Below are 16,112 nucleotides of genomic sequence, written 5' to 3' on the forward strand. Positions count from 1 at the left end.
AATAATTCCTTTCCGCGGGTATCAACGAGCGGCTGGCAAAGGCCAGCGGCTGCAACACACCATCGTATTCCTGTAGGAGAACTGCTCCTAATCCCAGATCGCTTGCGTCAGTCTGGACAACAAACGGTCTGGTCAGGTCGGGGAGCTTGAGCTGCGCTGTCTCCGCAATGGCGCTAGACAGACGGCAAAACGCCTCTTGCTGCTCAGGTCCCCATCGCCACTCAGCTGACTTACCCAGGAGCTTGGTCAAGGGCGCCTGCACTCGGGCACAGGACGGAATGAACGACCGGTAAAAATTGGCCATTCCGAGAAAGCGGCGCAGGCCACGTACGTCCTTGGGCGCGGGGAAATCGAGGATTGCTCGAAGTTTCTCCCGATCTGGCTCAATGGAGCCTTCGCCCAGCGTGAAGCCAAGTAACTGAACTCGGATTTGCGCTAGTTGGGCCTTTGCGGGATTTAACGTCATCCCGGCGGCTCTCACCCTCCCGAGCACATCGGCAATGTGGGCCAAGTGCTCTTCGAAGGTTCGTGAATAAATCACGATGTCGTCGAGGTAGCACATGCAGTAAGACCACTTTGCTTCCCCGAGGACGCGGTCCATGAGTCTCTGAAAAGTCGCAGGAGCATTGCAAAGACCAAAAGGCATACGAGTAAACTCGAACAACCCTCTGTGGGACGTGAACGCAGTTTTACACTGGTCACGATTACCCATCCGGACCTGTAGGTAACCTTTGGAGGCATCTAATGTGGTAAAATACCGCGCAGTGCCGAGGTTTCCTACGATGGAGCTAATCGTGGGGAGCGGATAGGCATCCTTACGAGTCACTCCGTTGAGACGGCGATAGTCTACGCACAGGCGATGACTGCCATCTTTCTTAGGCACCAACACAATTGGAGACGCCCAGGCGCTGGACGAACGGCGAACAATGCCGGATGAGAGCATCTCGTCCAGCAAGCCGTCAATTACCTGCCTCTTGGCCTGGCTGACAGGCCTGGGGTTACACTTCAAAGGAAGCGCGTCGCCAGTTTCGATCGAATGGCTCACCAAATCGGTACAGCCGGGTTGATCGGTGAAGAGCTCATCGTATTCGCGCAACAGTGCCGACAAACGAGCCTTCTGTGTATCATTCAATTGAGTCGCACAGGCGATCAAAGGATGCGGAGCCTCTTCGTGTCGTGCCGCTCGATCCCGATGGGGATTTTCAGCCGACGAGTGCATAGCGCAGGGGCCTGCCCCCGAAGTTTGCACGTGACACGGTTTCGACGCTTCAACTGCACAGGCAACAGAAAGCGCCGGAGGGCTGATGAACGGCTTTAGCTCGGAAAAAGGTCCGTCGCGATAGCCTCCATTCGCAATGTCCACTACGATACCGGTTTTTAGGAGAAAGTCCCGACCGAGAATCACAGGAACACTGAGCCCTAGAAGATGAACGAAACGCGCGCGTCTCATTCGGCCTCCCCATCTGACAGTCAACCTCGCGGCGCCCGCCGACTGGGCCACGCCTTTCGCGAGGGTGAATGTCGTTCGGCTGTCCCGCAAGCGCACCGAGCGCTTCTGCAAGTGGGACAACACCTGTTCGCCAAACAACGAAGCGCTTGCGCCCGTGTCCAGCAACGCCGAGAATTTGCGACCGACAATGGTGACCGAAATAAACGGCGCGTGCGCACCAGAAAGACTGCTTGCCCGATACGCAGAGGGGAGAAGCAAGGGTTCGGCCGCTCGTGCCTTCACGAACGGCCCGCGCTCCCGTTTCCCTGCCTCACAGGAGGCACAAACGCGGAGCACTCCCTCGCTATGTGCCCTCGTTGACGGCAGCGGAAACAGCGCACTCCATCGCGGTCCCTTTCCCGCGACGGAGCAGCTGCGAGCTGCCGGGGTGGGTTCGCCGCGTGATCAAAGGAACCGCTCTGACGACCGTTACCACCGGTGATGCGCTGGGTCGGATTTCGTCCCTGCTCGCGCGCGTCGAGTTGCGATGCAGCACCGGCTGCCCGCCTCCCGCACGTGTAGGGATCTAAAGCTCGATCGCTTATCTCCCACGCGCGCCCAGCTGTAGGGGTAGCCGCAAAGGCAGCTCCGGCGGGCTGTTGCCGCTGAGAAAGGGTCATGGCCCCTCCCCACGCGCAGCGCGGTTCGAGGGCCTCGCTGGCTGGCGGTGGCGGGTGATAGGAACGCGCGGCGAGAATGTCGCCTTGGATGCGCTTTGCCTCGACGGCCAATTGCTCCAAATCACGGAAGCGACTGCCGCGCAGGTACGCCGAAAAAGTCGGGTGTGCCTGCCTAATCACCCGTTCGACGCGCTCCTCGTTCGAGGCTCTGGGCTCAGCGATAGAAAAAAGGTCTTCCATCGCCCGTACGTACTCCTGAAGCGACTCATCAGGAGCTTGTGTGCGGAGCTCGAGCTCGCGCCGCATCCTACTCTCGTAGTCAGCGGGTAAGAATTCGCGCAGGAAGGCCGCGCGGAACTCCTCGAGGGTTGCTGCTCGGTGGCCGGAAAGCCGATGCCACCTGGCCGCCGTGTCAGTCAGTGCTGCCGGGACGACGCGTCCGAGCACTTCCTCGTCGTCTAGACCCATGGCTCTCTGATAACGTGCGAGGGAGTCCAGGTAATCTTTTGCACTTTGCAGATCACCATACCCGCTGTAGGTCGGAACGGCCAACATGACAGCGGGATGAGGGCGTTTCGGAATGGCCGAAAGCGTTTGGACTGCCCCCGTGAGTGCCTGAATCATTTGGGCGGCATTTTGCAGCAGCGTCTGTGCGCCCGCTTCAAAGGAAGCTGTCGGTGCATTAGCGGCGCGGGCGAGCGATGGGGAACTGTCTCCGAGCTCGATAAGCGGTGCGGTTTCAAAATGGATACCGGCCGTCGCGACTCTGGGGAGCGCCTGTTTTTCACAGCCGACTCTTGGGGCAGCTTCACGTGAAAATGCTAGGCCGCTTGCGGCTAGCGGTACAGGCGCGTGCTCGAAATGAGCTTGGCTGCTAGGTTGCGTAGCAGCCAGCGGGCAAAATTCGGCAACGGCTGAGGCCGCGGTGCCGATCTGCGCCCCGGAAGCTCCACTGAGAGCCGTTTCGGAGCGCTGTGACATGGAACTACCATGCATTCCAAAGGGAGCAGTAGTAGTCCATGTCCTTGTGCACTGTTCGGGTTGGGCTATGGCCCCGGACCCAAAACGCGCTACCTCTCCAATGGGAGCTGATACGTAGCGCCTCGTGTCATCCCGACTGGGGCTTGTGACAAGTGAGGGTGCGCGATTGTGATGCTCAAGGAGGGCACTGGCCCTGTTCTCGAGCAATGCGGTATCTGCTAAAAGCGTCAGCGGACAGAACTCACGCGGAGCAGACATAACGCGGGTAAACGCGGCGAGTCTAATTCGCAAAGGCGGGCTGACTCGGCTAAGACTAATCAAAGGCTTAATGAGCCTTTGATACCGCGTTGGGCGCCAGTATGGTGACCCCGCTCTAACTGCAGCGGACGATCACCGCGGGTTCACGCTTAGCGAGCCACAGGGCCGCTACTCCGTTCACTCGCGTGTAGCGCTCCGCGCGCGCTCAACTGATAAGGCGTTTAGCGCGGCGTGGCTAATAGACAGTGTTCTAATGTAACAGTACACAACACTTTATTGCCTCTGGCGGCACCCCGAACAACAGCACAACGTCCGCTCCCGGGACGCGGGTAGCAAAGGCACCCGCACGCGGACGTTCACAATAAGGGGAAAAACCGCGAGCACGTCGCAGCTGGCAATGGCGAGCTTTGACACGCCGGTCGGGAAAAGGTCCCTCGCGGCTATGCTGCGCACTCTCACGATGGCCACTGGGCCTGGTCGCGAGTGTTAGGGCAAACCACGTACGCGCTGGGCCTACGGCAAGTGCGGCTCGTTGTGGTACGACCACTTCAAGCACTAGGCACCGCTGTGGGCTTAGCGTACGCTACCGAAGCTAGCACTCAAGTAAACACGCCTGCCGAGGTGCCCAAGGCCACCCCAGGCAGGCTGCAGTCCGGCGATTCCCAAAGGGGACGCGGACGAAGGAGAACACGTGCTTACCCGGCGCCGACCAACGGAGAAGAGACCGCTCCATCGGCGCGCGCAGTGGTGCGCGCCGTGCCCGCACGTGGCGCCATCTATCGCCACGTGGTGTTAACAGAGCAGGAAAGGGAAAGGGTGTGGCCGTGTGGCGGAATTCCCGCGAAATGGTCGCAGGCGCGCCTCAGATCCCCACAAACTGTTCGGTAAAGCGCCTTCCATAAGTAGCGCAGCCCCATATATGTCACGCTAATGAAAAGCGTGGCACTTACAATGCGCAAAAGTAGTTTTTTTTTTTTTAGATGGGAGGGGGTGGGCGGCACACTGGTGCATGTGCTCGCGTTGCGAGAGCTGCGGCGATGCCAGCTCATGGGGTGCAGGCCCGCCTGCCCGCCTCATGCTCACTATCGCTTAGTGCGCCGTGCGTGCCGTTCCCGCTTCGCGCTTCATCGGCGGCGGGGCAGCCCCGGAAGATGCATGCTCGTACCAAAATGCCCAAATATGGAGCAAAATTCCCAGATTTTCCGTGGGAAAAATTCCTTATGTCAAGGTTGTTTCCCTCTGCTACTTTGTTAAATCGAGGTCGCAAATACATGTGCTACTATGGAGCAACAACAGGGAATAAAAAAACTTCATTATGTCGAGGAATTCGTTATATAGAGGTTCGTCACAAGCAAGTTTAACTTACTTCCTTATGACCATTACTTTGTTATAGCCATTATTCATTTCTACCAACAATAAACCAGCAAGAGAGAATGTACGCACCACCGGATATCACAGCAATCCACCGCGAAGAGAACGACCATCGGAAGGCAAAAAACTAGCGAACTAATAAAGAACAATGCACCTTTATCTCCACCCAATTCAGCACCCCAGCTGGAAGGTCACTGCGAAGAAAATAGTCCGTAATAGACATTTACCGACTCATCATGCGGATGACTGCTTGTTAAGCATAAGCAGCTATTTCGAGTCCGTCCTTGTGGTCATTGTGAGCACCAAAGAAGCGTCACAGCAAGTTTGTCGCACCCAGCGCTTGCGCGAGTGTTGGTACGTCGGGTTTGCTAACATTAGCAGGATTCTTTCTGGGGTTGTAAAGAAATTAATAAAGGACAGTTTAGCAGAAATTGCGATGTATGCGAACCTTCAATTTCCGATTGCTTCAGCAATTTCCGTCTTTGCACTGCTGGCGAGAGTTTTCGCCAGTAACACCTACTTCAAAAACTAGCAGAGTTTTTGCCAGTAACACCTAGTTCGAAAACTAAGTGCAAAAGTTTCAAAGATCATTTTCCCACCCAAAACACATCGCGAGCTTTGTCATACTGGCCATTATTAAAATCATAGTTATAATAGAAAAAATGTGTAAATGGTCGCATCATGACGTGCTGACGAAGTTAGGAGCAGGCAACATGCTGTCCGGACATCACTACTGTGTTGCAGTGAAGATGTAATGTTTTCTGTAGGTGCACATTTCCATCGATCTCGACTGCGTTTTTTTTTCCTTTTTTGTTTTATTTCGGTGGTAGTAGCGGGGCCCATCGTTCCTCCATGTTTGCGGCAAAATAAAGACCAGCTATTGCTAGAAAACATGACCTTTTGAGCCGCAAGCTATCCGGCACAGCAAACCACGAGCACTGATATACTTTGAATAGTTTTCTCAGTTCCTTGCATCCCACTTCTTGTATGTTCTGGTATTTTGAAAACCCACCTAATTCTAAGCTTTCTCGTGGCCCCAGTGACTTCGAATTAACGAGGTTTTATTGTACAAAACCTTAAAGCCCAACGTCATGCATGTTATTTTCGAGCGACGACGACAGGATTTGCTGTGGCAAAGAGTCACTCATTGCTGTCGCGTCTCGGAGTTTCTGGAAAACAAAAAAAAAAATCCACCGAAGATCCACCGAAGATGAGTAAGGTGCAACAAAGAACCTTTTTCCAAACAGTCTACAAGTTTGCGAAAAGCTAAGTGACTTAACTGTTTTTTTTTTGCATTACAGCATATTTTGCTCATGCCGAAAAAGTTTTCATAAAATCTACCCCCCATAATAAACACACCACCTACCTTGCTTCGATTTTTCGAGAAAAAAAGTGCGTTCATTACGCGAGTAAATACGGTATTCTTTGCTGCAACCGGGTTTCTTTTGCCATTAGAGTACACATATATGGCGTTGGTGTATGTGAGTAAACCAATGCAGAACTGACACCACTGCAATCACTGTCGTGACCAGTGACACATCTCTAGCCTCTGCTATAGCTGCGCTTATCGGAGCTTTGGTAGCGGTCCCACCGAAGAATGAAGTTGAATTTCATTGCTCTACAGAAGTACTAGCGGCCAATTTTTGAAAGCGGCAACGGCCTGTCTGCAGGAAGGTAAACAATTTTCTAATTAGACTCGACTACTGTCTCCAGTATTTAAAACAATAATTAATTATATTTAAAAACTGCCGCGATTACAGTGTCTAGCGATTTCAAGTTTTCTGATGTCGTTCCGCGAGCTGCATAAAACTGCCCTGTGAGCCGCATGCGGCCCATGGGCCACGGGCAATGGGCCACGGGTTGCGGACCCTTGAGATGGACGGTTTGGCGCAGTTTGGCGCAATTTACGTCGATTTTATCCTGTTAGTGCAGGAATGAGATCCCTGGAATACTATCGGCGAATACCGATAATAATGATTTATTTTACCCTCCAACTATTGTCTGTTATACTGTAGGAACTGCATTTCAATTGCATTGCCGTCTTTACGTCCCATATTCTGCTTTTTGTGCATGAATTAAACCGACTGGCACCTGAATTACAGTCATTGGCAATTGAATTTAACTCACTGGCACGCGGCTTATTGAGTTGGCACTTGGATTAAATGTTTGGCACAAGGATTAAACAGCTCGGCACTCAGATTATGTAAGCTGGCACTTTAGAAAATTGAAATTGCTCCAGCCACAGTTCAAATAGAGTCCGACGTTTCGAGACCGACTCGGTCCCTTCCTCAGGGGGTGACTGTCTTGGTCATGGAAGTGTCGTCGCGTCGTGTTCTCTCACCACGGCTCCGGCTTTCCCTTTCCACCACGTTTCGGAGACCGTGAACGTACACCGAAGGCATTGTTCCCAGCGAGCGGTTCACGTTGGCAGGCGTATGCTGAATGTGCCAAGACTCGAGCAAGAGCCTCTTTCCCAAATTCCGTTCTGTTTCAATAACAGAAGCGCCGTCTAAGTCAATTTTATGGTCGTGCTTCTCGCAGTGCTCCGCCAGAGCGCTACGTTGCACTTCCATCTTCCTGACGTCGTTCTTGTGTTGGCGCATTCTTTCCGGGAAACACTTGCTCTCGCCTATGTAGCAGGCTGGACACCCAGAACACGACACTTTGTAGACAACGCCCGGGTGTAGCTCCCTCGGAGGTCGGTCTTTCGGCCGCGGTAGCAAGCGAGCGAGCGTCGAAACAGGTTTATGGATTACCGTGACCCCGGCTTTTCTTAGGACTCTCGAGAGCTGTTCACTTATGCCCGGCACATATGGAACGGCGACGCCGTTGTTTGGCGCCTTCGTTTTTCTCGTGTGCGGTGGTGTGGCCAGGGCAGAAAGGGGGTCGGGCGGTGTGTCGCTTGCAGGTGTTTTTCCGCGGTGCAGTGGTTGTCGTCTCGACAAACGGCGTGACGCCCGGCGGATGAACGCTTCTGTGTAGCCATTCCTTCGTAGCTCGGCGACAATCCTCTTTTCTTCTTTCTTCCTCTCACCCTCCGACGTGCAGATTACTCGTGCACGTGAAAGGAGTGCCGAAACCACTGAAGCTTTGTGGGCAGTTGGATGACAGGACGCAAAATGCAAATACCTGCCGGTGTGAGTTGGCTTTCTATACACCGAAAAGGTCATGCGCTCGCCCTGTCGTCTGACTAAAACATCGAGAAACGGAAGCGCCCCGTCTCGCTCTCGTTCCACCGTGAACTGTATCGCTTGGTCGATGGAGTTTAGATGTTCGAGGAAGCTGTCTTCCTGAGCTGTTTAGATGTTCGAGACAGCTTCCTCGAACATCTAAACTCCATCGACCAAGCGATACAGTTCACGGTGGAACGAGAGCGAGACGGGGCGCTTCCGTTTCCCGATGTTTTAGTCAGACGACAGGGCGAGCGCATGACCTTTTCGGTGTATAGAAAGCCAACTCACACCGGCAGGTATTTGCATTTTGCGTTCTGTCATCCAACTGCCCACAAAGCTTCAGTGGTTTCGGCACTCCTTTCACGTGCACGAGTAATCTGCACGTCGGAGGGTGAGAGGAAGAAAGAAGAAAAGAGGATTGTCGCCGAGCTACGAAGGAATGGCTACACAGAAGCGTTCATCCGCCGGGCGTCACGCCGTTTGTCGAGACGACAACCACCGCACCGCGGAAAGACACCTGCAAGCGACACACCGCCCGACCCCCTTTCCGCCCTGGCCACACCACCGCACACGAGAAAAACGAAGGCGCCAAACAACCGCGTCGCCGTTCCATATGTGCCGGGCATAAGTGAACAGCTCTCGAGAGTCCTAGGAAAAGCCGGGGTCACGGTAATCCATAAACCTGTTTCGACGCTCGCTCGCTTGCTACCGCGGCCGAAAGACCGACCTCCGAGGGAGCTACACCCGGGCGTTGTCTACAAAGTGTCGTGTTCTGGGTGTCCAGCCTGCTACATAGGCGAGAGCAAGTGTTTCCCGGAAAGAATGCGCCAACACAAGAACGACGTCAGGAAGATGGAAGTGCAACGTAGCGCTCTGGCGGAGCACTGCGAGAAGCACGACCATAAAATTGACTTAAACGGCGCTTCTGTTATTGAAACAGAACGGAATTTGGGAAAGAGGCTCTTGCTCGAGTCTTGGCACATTCAGCATACGCCTGCCAACGTGAACCGCTCGCTGGGAACAATGCCTTCGGTGTACGTTCACGGTCTCCGAAACGTGGTGGAAAGGGAAAGCCGGAGCCGTGGTGAGAGAACACGACGCGACGACACTTCCATGACCAAGACAGTCACCCCCTGAGGAAGGGACCGAGTCGGTCTCGAAACGTCAGACTCTATTTGAACTGTGGCTGGAGCAATTTCAATTTTCTAAACTTTTCTACCCAGCCAGACAGATTGCTGTCAAAATGTTTACGTTTAAGCTGGCACTTGAATTAAAGTGAGCAAGGAAACCTGCGGTATGGGCTGCGAATTCTAAGAAATCTCACATTACAATTGTTATAGTCTGCTGAAATGTTTTAATATGCACTTTTTTAACAGGTATTTGTAGGCTTGTGCAAGTAGTAAATTTATTTTAAGTTCGAAGCGAACTGGGATAGCACGTGTTACATATTATAAGGCAATTAGGCATATTTGTCATGACCCACCTAACCTGCACAAGATATTTCAAAAAATTGAAACAAGCCTAGGCAAATACTGTGCTTTTTAAATACAAAAAAGAAACTAGAAACGTAACCTTGAATACCGTATTTATTCGTGTAATGAACACACTTTTTTCTAAAAAAACCAGAGCAAAGTTGGGGGTGCATTTATTATATTGGACAAATTTCATGTACACTATTTCGAGATGAGCAAAAAATGTGCTAATGGGAAGAAAGTTATGTTGCTTAGCCTTTCACAATCGACATACACATACACTGTTTGGAAAGAGCTTCACTGTTGCACTTAACTCATTTTTGGTGAACTAATGGTGCTATCTTCTGCAAGCTGTCCCCGCGCCGCCCGCGCACGCCATAAAACATTTCGCGGCTATCTTTTCTCACAATCATTTAACCGCACCAGTGCTATCTGCTGTGATCTTGAGTGGCGCTGCACTACGATGCACATTGTCAACTTTGCAGTATACTTGCACGATCAACGCGCCGCCGTCATCGACAGTGTAGCAAGAAAGCAACATTGCAGCAAGCTACAAACAAACTGTCGATAACAAGATTAATGATGAAATACGCCCCCCACCTCCCTGTCGACACAATAAGTTACTGCAGAAAGGATATTGCGTTCCGTGAAGTGCACGTGGATAACAAGCACGAGGAGCCAAAGAGCTAATTGCAACTGAAGCTAGAATGGGGGTAGCAACCATCTCCCAGATATACCGTATTTACGCGATTCTAAGCACGGCCTTTGTTTTCACTATAAATATTTTGGAAAAAAGTTTGCTTGCGAATTCAAGCACCCTACTTTTTTTTTTTCTCTCTTTCTGCCAACATGGTGCAGTCAGAGCTGCCAAGCGCGCCCTCTCGTCCTTAATCTCGAAAGCAGTCATGTCGTATGCGCTAGGTTTAAACGAAAAATGGTGGCACAAGAGTTGGCAGCCAATCAAATTTGAAAGTCTGGACAGGTTGCGCTGGCGGTTGGCGCGCACACCTTTCTTTGTCAGTTTCTCCATAGCCCTGACATCGGTCAGAAGGAGTGCAAAGAGGGCATCCTACAACTTGAATTCTAAGCGAGCTGCGATCGCAGTTGTCGAAGACAATGGCAACCACAGTGCTACTGCAGAATTCGGCCTGGACCGAGGCTGCATCATCAGATGGAGGAAGCAGCAAAACCAGATTCTCAAGCGCACCGCGACTTTCAAGAAAATCACGGGACCGTACAAGGGCCGACTCGCTGAACTTGAAGAGGAAGTCTGTGAGTTTGTTCGCAATGAAAGAAACAGGGGCTTTGCTGTCAGTGCCAATGCCCTTCAGGCGAAGGTGATGGAGATCGCGAGGAGAGTGGAGTTTCCCCGCACCATGTTCCGTGCTAGCTATGGCTGAGCAGAGTGCATGATATGAAGGAATAGATTGTTTTTGAGACGCCAGACCACGATATGTCATAAGCTGCCAAGTGATTTTAATAATAAGCTCGTTGCTTTTCAGCAACATGTGCTGGATCTCCGCAAGCTCAACAGCTATGATTTCGGCCAGATCGTAGCTGTAAAAACGGCCGATGAGACGTCCGTTTTTTTCAATATGCCGAGAGCAAACCATTAAGGAGGTAGGAGCCCGGGAAGTGAGTGTGAAAACGACAGAATACGAGAAGCAGCGTATCACATTCATGCTGGGCATTACAGCCGACGGCCGCAAGTTTTCGCCCTACATAATTTTGAAGAGGAACAAACATGCCCAAAAATGGGTGTTTTCCGAAGGATGTCATCGTCCGAGTCCATGAGAAAAGATAGATGACAGCAGAGCTAATGGAAGATTGGATCCGGGTTGTGTGCCAGCAATGCTCTGGGGCACTGCTTTGAGCATCAGGTACGCAATCTATGCTTGTCCTAGATGCTTTTTGCGGCCTCCTCATCACGGGTGTGAAGACCAAGCTGCTAAGAGCCACTGCGTTTCGTTCATTATTCCAGGAGGTACGACACCAGTGCTGCAACCCCTGGAGGTCTCGGCAAACAAATCATTCAAGGCCCTCCTTTGACAGGAATACGAAGAGTGGATCCGAAACCACGACCGAAAAAAAAAAAAACGCGGACGAGAAAGTTGCAGAAAGCATCCCCGTCCACTATGACAACATGGATTTCGTACGCATGGAAACAAATCAAAGTCAACGTTTTCACGAAGTCGTTAAAAAAATTTTGCATGACGAACAATCTGGACGGCACCGAAGACGACCTGCTGTGGCACACAGAGAGCGACGGCTTGAATGGTGCGACAAAATCAAGTGGTGCGACAGACTCAAGTAGCAGTGATAATAACTGACCTGATACACAAGTAGTGGGTTCACTGCGTGAACCTAGTTTTCTTTTCATTTCTTTTTTCGAATTAAAATGCGATTTTTCCGGTCAACCTCGTTGATATGTTGTCGCGAAAGGACTATGCAGTCTTTTTATAATTTTTCGAATCTGACAAACCCGTCTTAACTTTTAATATTGTGATCGTGAAAAAAAAGGGGGTTTTTACAATCGAGTGAATACGGTAGTCACAATCTTTTATGAGCTACAAGCAATTTTTTTCTGGCTTTCCAGAAACCTGCGACACAATGGCAACGAATGGCCCTTCATGACAGCCATGGCGACAGCAAATCTTGTTGCCATCGCTCCAAAATTGCGTGCATGTGGTTGGGTCTAAAAGTTTCATTTTCGCAGGAAGCGACCGTTGGTTGGCGCGGGCAGTTTTGTGACCTTCGCTCCCTGTGCACTTATCAACTGCGATGTCTCTATGCACACAACGTCGTGAACCCGACTGTGGTGCATAGTTAATTAAAAAAGACTAGGTACGTGCCAGGCACAGATAGAAATAAAGACAATACGGCGAGGGCAGCGAGAGAAGGAGGAGGGAGGGGGGCGAGTCGAGGTGGCCGAAGGGGGTCGGCATAATAATATAAAGCGGAAGTGATCTAACCGGCAAAGAGATGCCATTAGTCAGTTAGTGGGAATGCAGCAGATGACTGTAGCGAGTGTGCTATTATGCAGGGAAAAGAGAGTTTTTATTTTGACAACTGAAGTTGGGAGTGCGTTTATTATGTGAGTGCATTCATTAGGCGAGTAAATACGGTAGTCGCATGATAAGACTTTCGGTAGAATGCCAAGGGATAACCTTTGAAATACATCAAGCTTTAAAGTTTAATATACTTAGAGCATATAAGCCAGCATAACGAGCTTCTAAACTTAAAAAAAAAAATTATCAATCAATGCAAGAGTGATGATGACATATGATGTTTGGTAATCCTTGGTAACCAATCTTTTTCCCTTCAAATCGTTGTTCCTTTACTACGGTAGCTCTCTTGTGGAGTAACGCTTTTGTTGGCAGCACTGCCTTTCCTTTTAGAGTGACGTGTGCAAACATTTTTGCCGTTTTGCGCTAACTCGAAATACTGCTTATCTTGAGATTTTCTCCAAATTCTACAGCTTCAAATTACCCAGGGATTTGCCCTGACCAGGTGATGAGAATTGCCCACCTGAGAACATTGGCTCCAGCTGTTTGCTGGAGCAACGTTTCAAGATTGAAGCGACACCTTTTAAATGAGGCTTACCAAGCTGGCCACATTACTAAGACTTTGCACATGTGCACGCTGTGCTCGTGCCTGTCGTGCCCCTTTAACAGCAATGCTCTGTGTGACCTACCGGCTGAGCGAGTCCAGGCAGACGTTAATGAGGCCATGCTTTCGTGCAATCTTGCCATAGTGGATGATGGACTGGGCTGATGCATGCACCCCCAACATGGACTGGTGCTGGTTTCCAGGCACCTCGGCCACCAGAGATGCAGGGGCATTGTCGAAGTGGCTCACAATAGCCTGAGCACACAACAGTCATCTCAAGCTCCTGAAAAAAACCTCGCAGACATTTTTCAAGATAACAATAAAGCATAGAATGCTCAGCACTTGACCTATGCAAATAGCTAAATTTTAGGTGCAAGGTGAATTCGAACATTGAAGTGTGAGAGAGTGAATCGATTGGACCATTTTTTTTTATATTTCTCAAATACAGTCAAATCTCATTAATTCGAACATGCTTAATTCGAACTTCCGGTTAATTTGAACTCACGATAAGGCCCCGTCAAAGCTATGTGTATTCCAATGGGCGAAAACGCCCGGTAATTCGAACGCTCAAGCACTTCCGACGGTTAATTTGAACATACCGTGCTCCAAAAATGCTCCCAGCACCCCGCCCAGTCCCGCGGCGGCACCTGTGACACCTAAACGCTGCGTGTGAAGGAAACGGAAAAGGAAAGAAGAGGCTGCGGTGGAATGTTTGCTCTCTCTCAAATGCCGATCTGCGACATGCCCGTGTCACACTTCTCCCTTTTCTGTCCCTGCCACGTAAAGACCCTTCTCCTACCAACGCAGCTTGCCAAGAGAGAGAGGGAAAAAAAAGAAAGCCGTCGCTGAGTTGAATGATTGTGTGATAGAAGGAAAGGAAAAAGGCACTATTTTCTGCAGCCCTTGCCCCTTGCGGGAGCACGGCTTTGTGCCTTGAGGGGGAGGGGTTTTTTCCTGCACCAATGTTGCGCTTCCCCTTTCCCTTCCCTGCCACGTAATTCTTCTCCTTTCAACAACGTGCTCGAAGAGAGCAAAAAAAAGCTGCCGTGGCATGTTAGTTTTCTCTGGAATTCCGATCTGATTCTCTCCGCATGGAGACACTCCTCCTTCCTCGTCACGTGCTGGCCATGCTCTGGCTGCGTAGCGGAGAGCGCGAGGCTCTGCTATGCAGCAGTCGTTGTTGTCGTCATCTTTAGAAAGTGTCAGCGCTGGACATTTTCGCGCGCAACTTCTCTTGCCAAGAGAATGCTGAAGTCGAAGTAGAAATGCTATGCAAGTTGTGTGCGAAATTGATTGACTCGCTGCAAGGCAAACGTGCGCAGACGCGCGTCACCGATTACTTCAATTAATAACGGACGTCCTGTGATTTGTGAATAAATGTAAGTCTACTGAAACTTCCCCCTCGTGTGTTAGCTCAATGCACATGCGCCACTGCATGGAGAGCCTTTAGTTTATTTAGCTTTCATTAATTCGAACTTCTTTTAATTCTAACAAATTTTCGGGTCCCTTCGAGTTCGAATTATTGAGATTCGACTGTATTTCCAAAATATTTTTCGTATACTTCAAAGCAAAATTATAAAAAAAATCGGAGAGGTTTTGGAAGCATATTTTTATGATATAGACACATGAAAGGATTTTTTTGTCTTGGTGGATGAAGCCCTGGCGGGGTGTTATTTTATATTTGTCTTACCACGAATGATGCAATGCAGAGGCCGCATTGTATTTATGTGCAGAGGCCAGATTAATTTGGCGCAACCAAAGCGTTGTCCACGACACTTTACACGTGAAAGGCAAAGATGCCTTTTTCTTACCTCTTTTAACTTCTGTGGAAGCCCAATTAATGTGGCAGACAAGGGCGCGCTCCCTTCAAGTACGAAGTTCCGAATCTGGCTCATAGCTAGACGTCAATACAAGAATTATGAATGCTGAAAATCTTCATTATCTGACTTCTTTATGACTTCCTGCCCGTATTCAAGATCCAAAACAGCACTGAGCCCCGCCTTAGTTTAGTTGTATCTATCATAACCATGTTCGAACGAGAGTTTTCTTGGGTCAATGCATTTGCAACCGTACCAAGCTTCAAAAGCAACTATGCCCTAATACGTGAGTGAGATATAGTGAAGCATAATGAAAATCTGAATGGGCTACTGCCAATCTGATGTTGACTGTATTTGTCTTCAAGAAGTTCAAATAGTTTGTTTAGTAAAATTCCAGTGCAAATTAAATTGCATAGCAAACGCCATTAGAAAAATATTCAAAATTTTGAATATTCCTGCTCTCCTAGTAAAAACATCACTTGCAATAATTGATGTCAGTCTATAACACTGTTAAGGCCCTGAGGAGTAAGATGTGAAAATGTATGCCAGCTTTCTTTTGCTGCACACAAATTTTCCACATTTTTTGGTGATATGAACAGCTTTCGTGACGCTGGGAGAATCGTATCACAAAGGTTTTACTCATTTGTACATCCCTGCAGAATAAGCAGGCACCATGGTATGTGCAAGTAGAGAAGAGACCTGATAGTGGTGCTGGCGCCAGGTGAAAATGTCACTCCAGTGGGACAGGTCATCGGTGAGCACAGCCAGGCGGTTGCGCCACGTCTTGACGATGGCCCGCATGTCGTAAACACTGGTTGGAGCCGGGCGCCCGACAGTGGAGCCAGCGGACAGGAGACCTTGATGGATCTGTGCCGCCTCCTGCAGTTCCATGATCTGCTGGGCCGCCTGGGTACATTTCTCCGACTGAAATCTTGGGTTTGTGTGCATCACATCACAACTGACAGTCGTTTTTTAATAGATGGGCTGGTGGGTTCATGTTTGATATGAGAAAAAAAAAAAAAAAACAGGGAAAGCTCAAGACAAGGAGTCTGTCTCGAGTTTTTGCCGATTCTTTCTCTCACCAGAACTTATGTAGCCCTGATGAGAGCTCAGCCAACATATTCAAAGCACAAAAGAAGCCGGAGAGGTATCCATTCACAACATCCGACAAGCTGTCCCTTTTTTTGACAGAGCACATAGAGTGGACTCCCACTAAATGAAACACTCTTAAATGATATTGCTGCTTAAATTAAACAACCGTTTTTGATATTATTGGCAGTGTACTTCTATTCTGCACCCCTGTTTATTTGCCAGTAAATGAA

General features: G+C 49.9%; 2 protein-coding genes across 8 annotated transcripts in view; both read right to left on the reverse strand.

The window, feature by feature from the left end:
- Nipped-A (Transcription-associated protein Nipped-A) overlaps positions 1–16,112 on the reverse strand; it is a 991,444-nt gene that overhangs the window by 201,861 nt on the left and 773,471 nt on the right. For all 7 annotated transcript variants that reach the window (XM_075869412.1, XM_075869408.1, XM_075869400.1 and 4 more), the window contains 2 exons: positions 15,490–15,696; positions 13,059–13,228 (listed from right to left, as the gene is read on the reverse strand). In XM_075869412.1, the coding sequence (XP_075725527.1) occupies positions 13,059–13,228; positions 15,490–15,696 (377 nt within the window). The remainder of the gene's footprint in view (positions 1–13,058; positions 13,229–15,489; positions 15,697–16,112) is intronic.
- LOC142767545 (uncharacterized) lies at positions 1,729–3,853 on the reverse strand. Its single transcript, XM_075869441.1, has one exon. It carries the CDS (start codon positions 3,346–3,348, stop codon positions 1,729–1,731), a length of 1,620 nt encoding a protein of 539 aa, XP_075725556.1. The 5' UTR covers positions 3,349–3,853.

The sequence above is a fragment of the Rhipicephalus microplus genome, chromosome 1, assembly GCF_043290135.1.
Source record: "Rhipicephalus microplus isolate Deutch F79 chromosome 1, USDA_Rmic, whole genome shotgun sequence".
Lineage (NCBI taxonomy): Eukaryota > Metazoa > Arthropoda > Arachnida > Ixodida > Ixodidae > Rhipicephalus > Rhipicephalus microplus.

What these genes read in the sequence shown, in the direction of transcription:
- LOC142767545 (XM_075869441.1), bottom strand. Translation starts at nt 3,348, where the DNA reads ATGTCTGCTCCGCGTGAGTTCTGTCCGCTGACGCTTTTAGCAGATACC.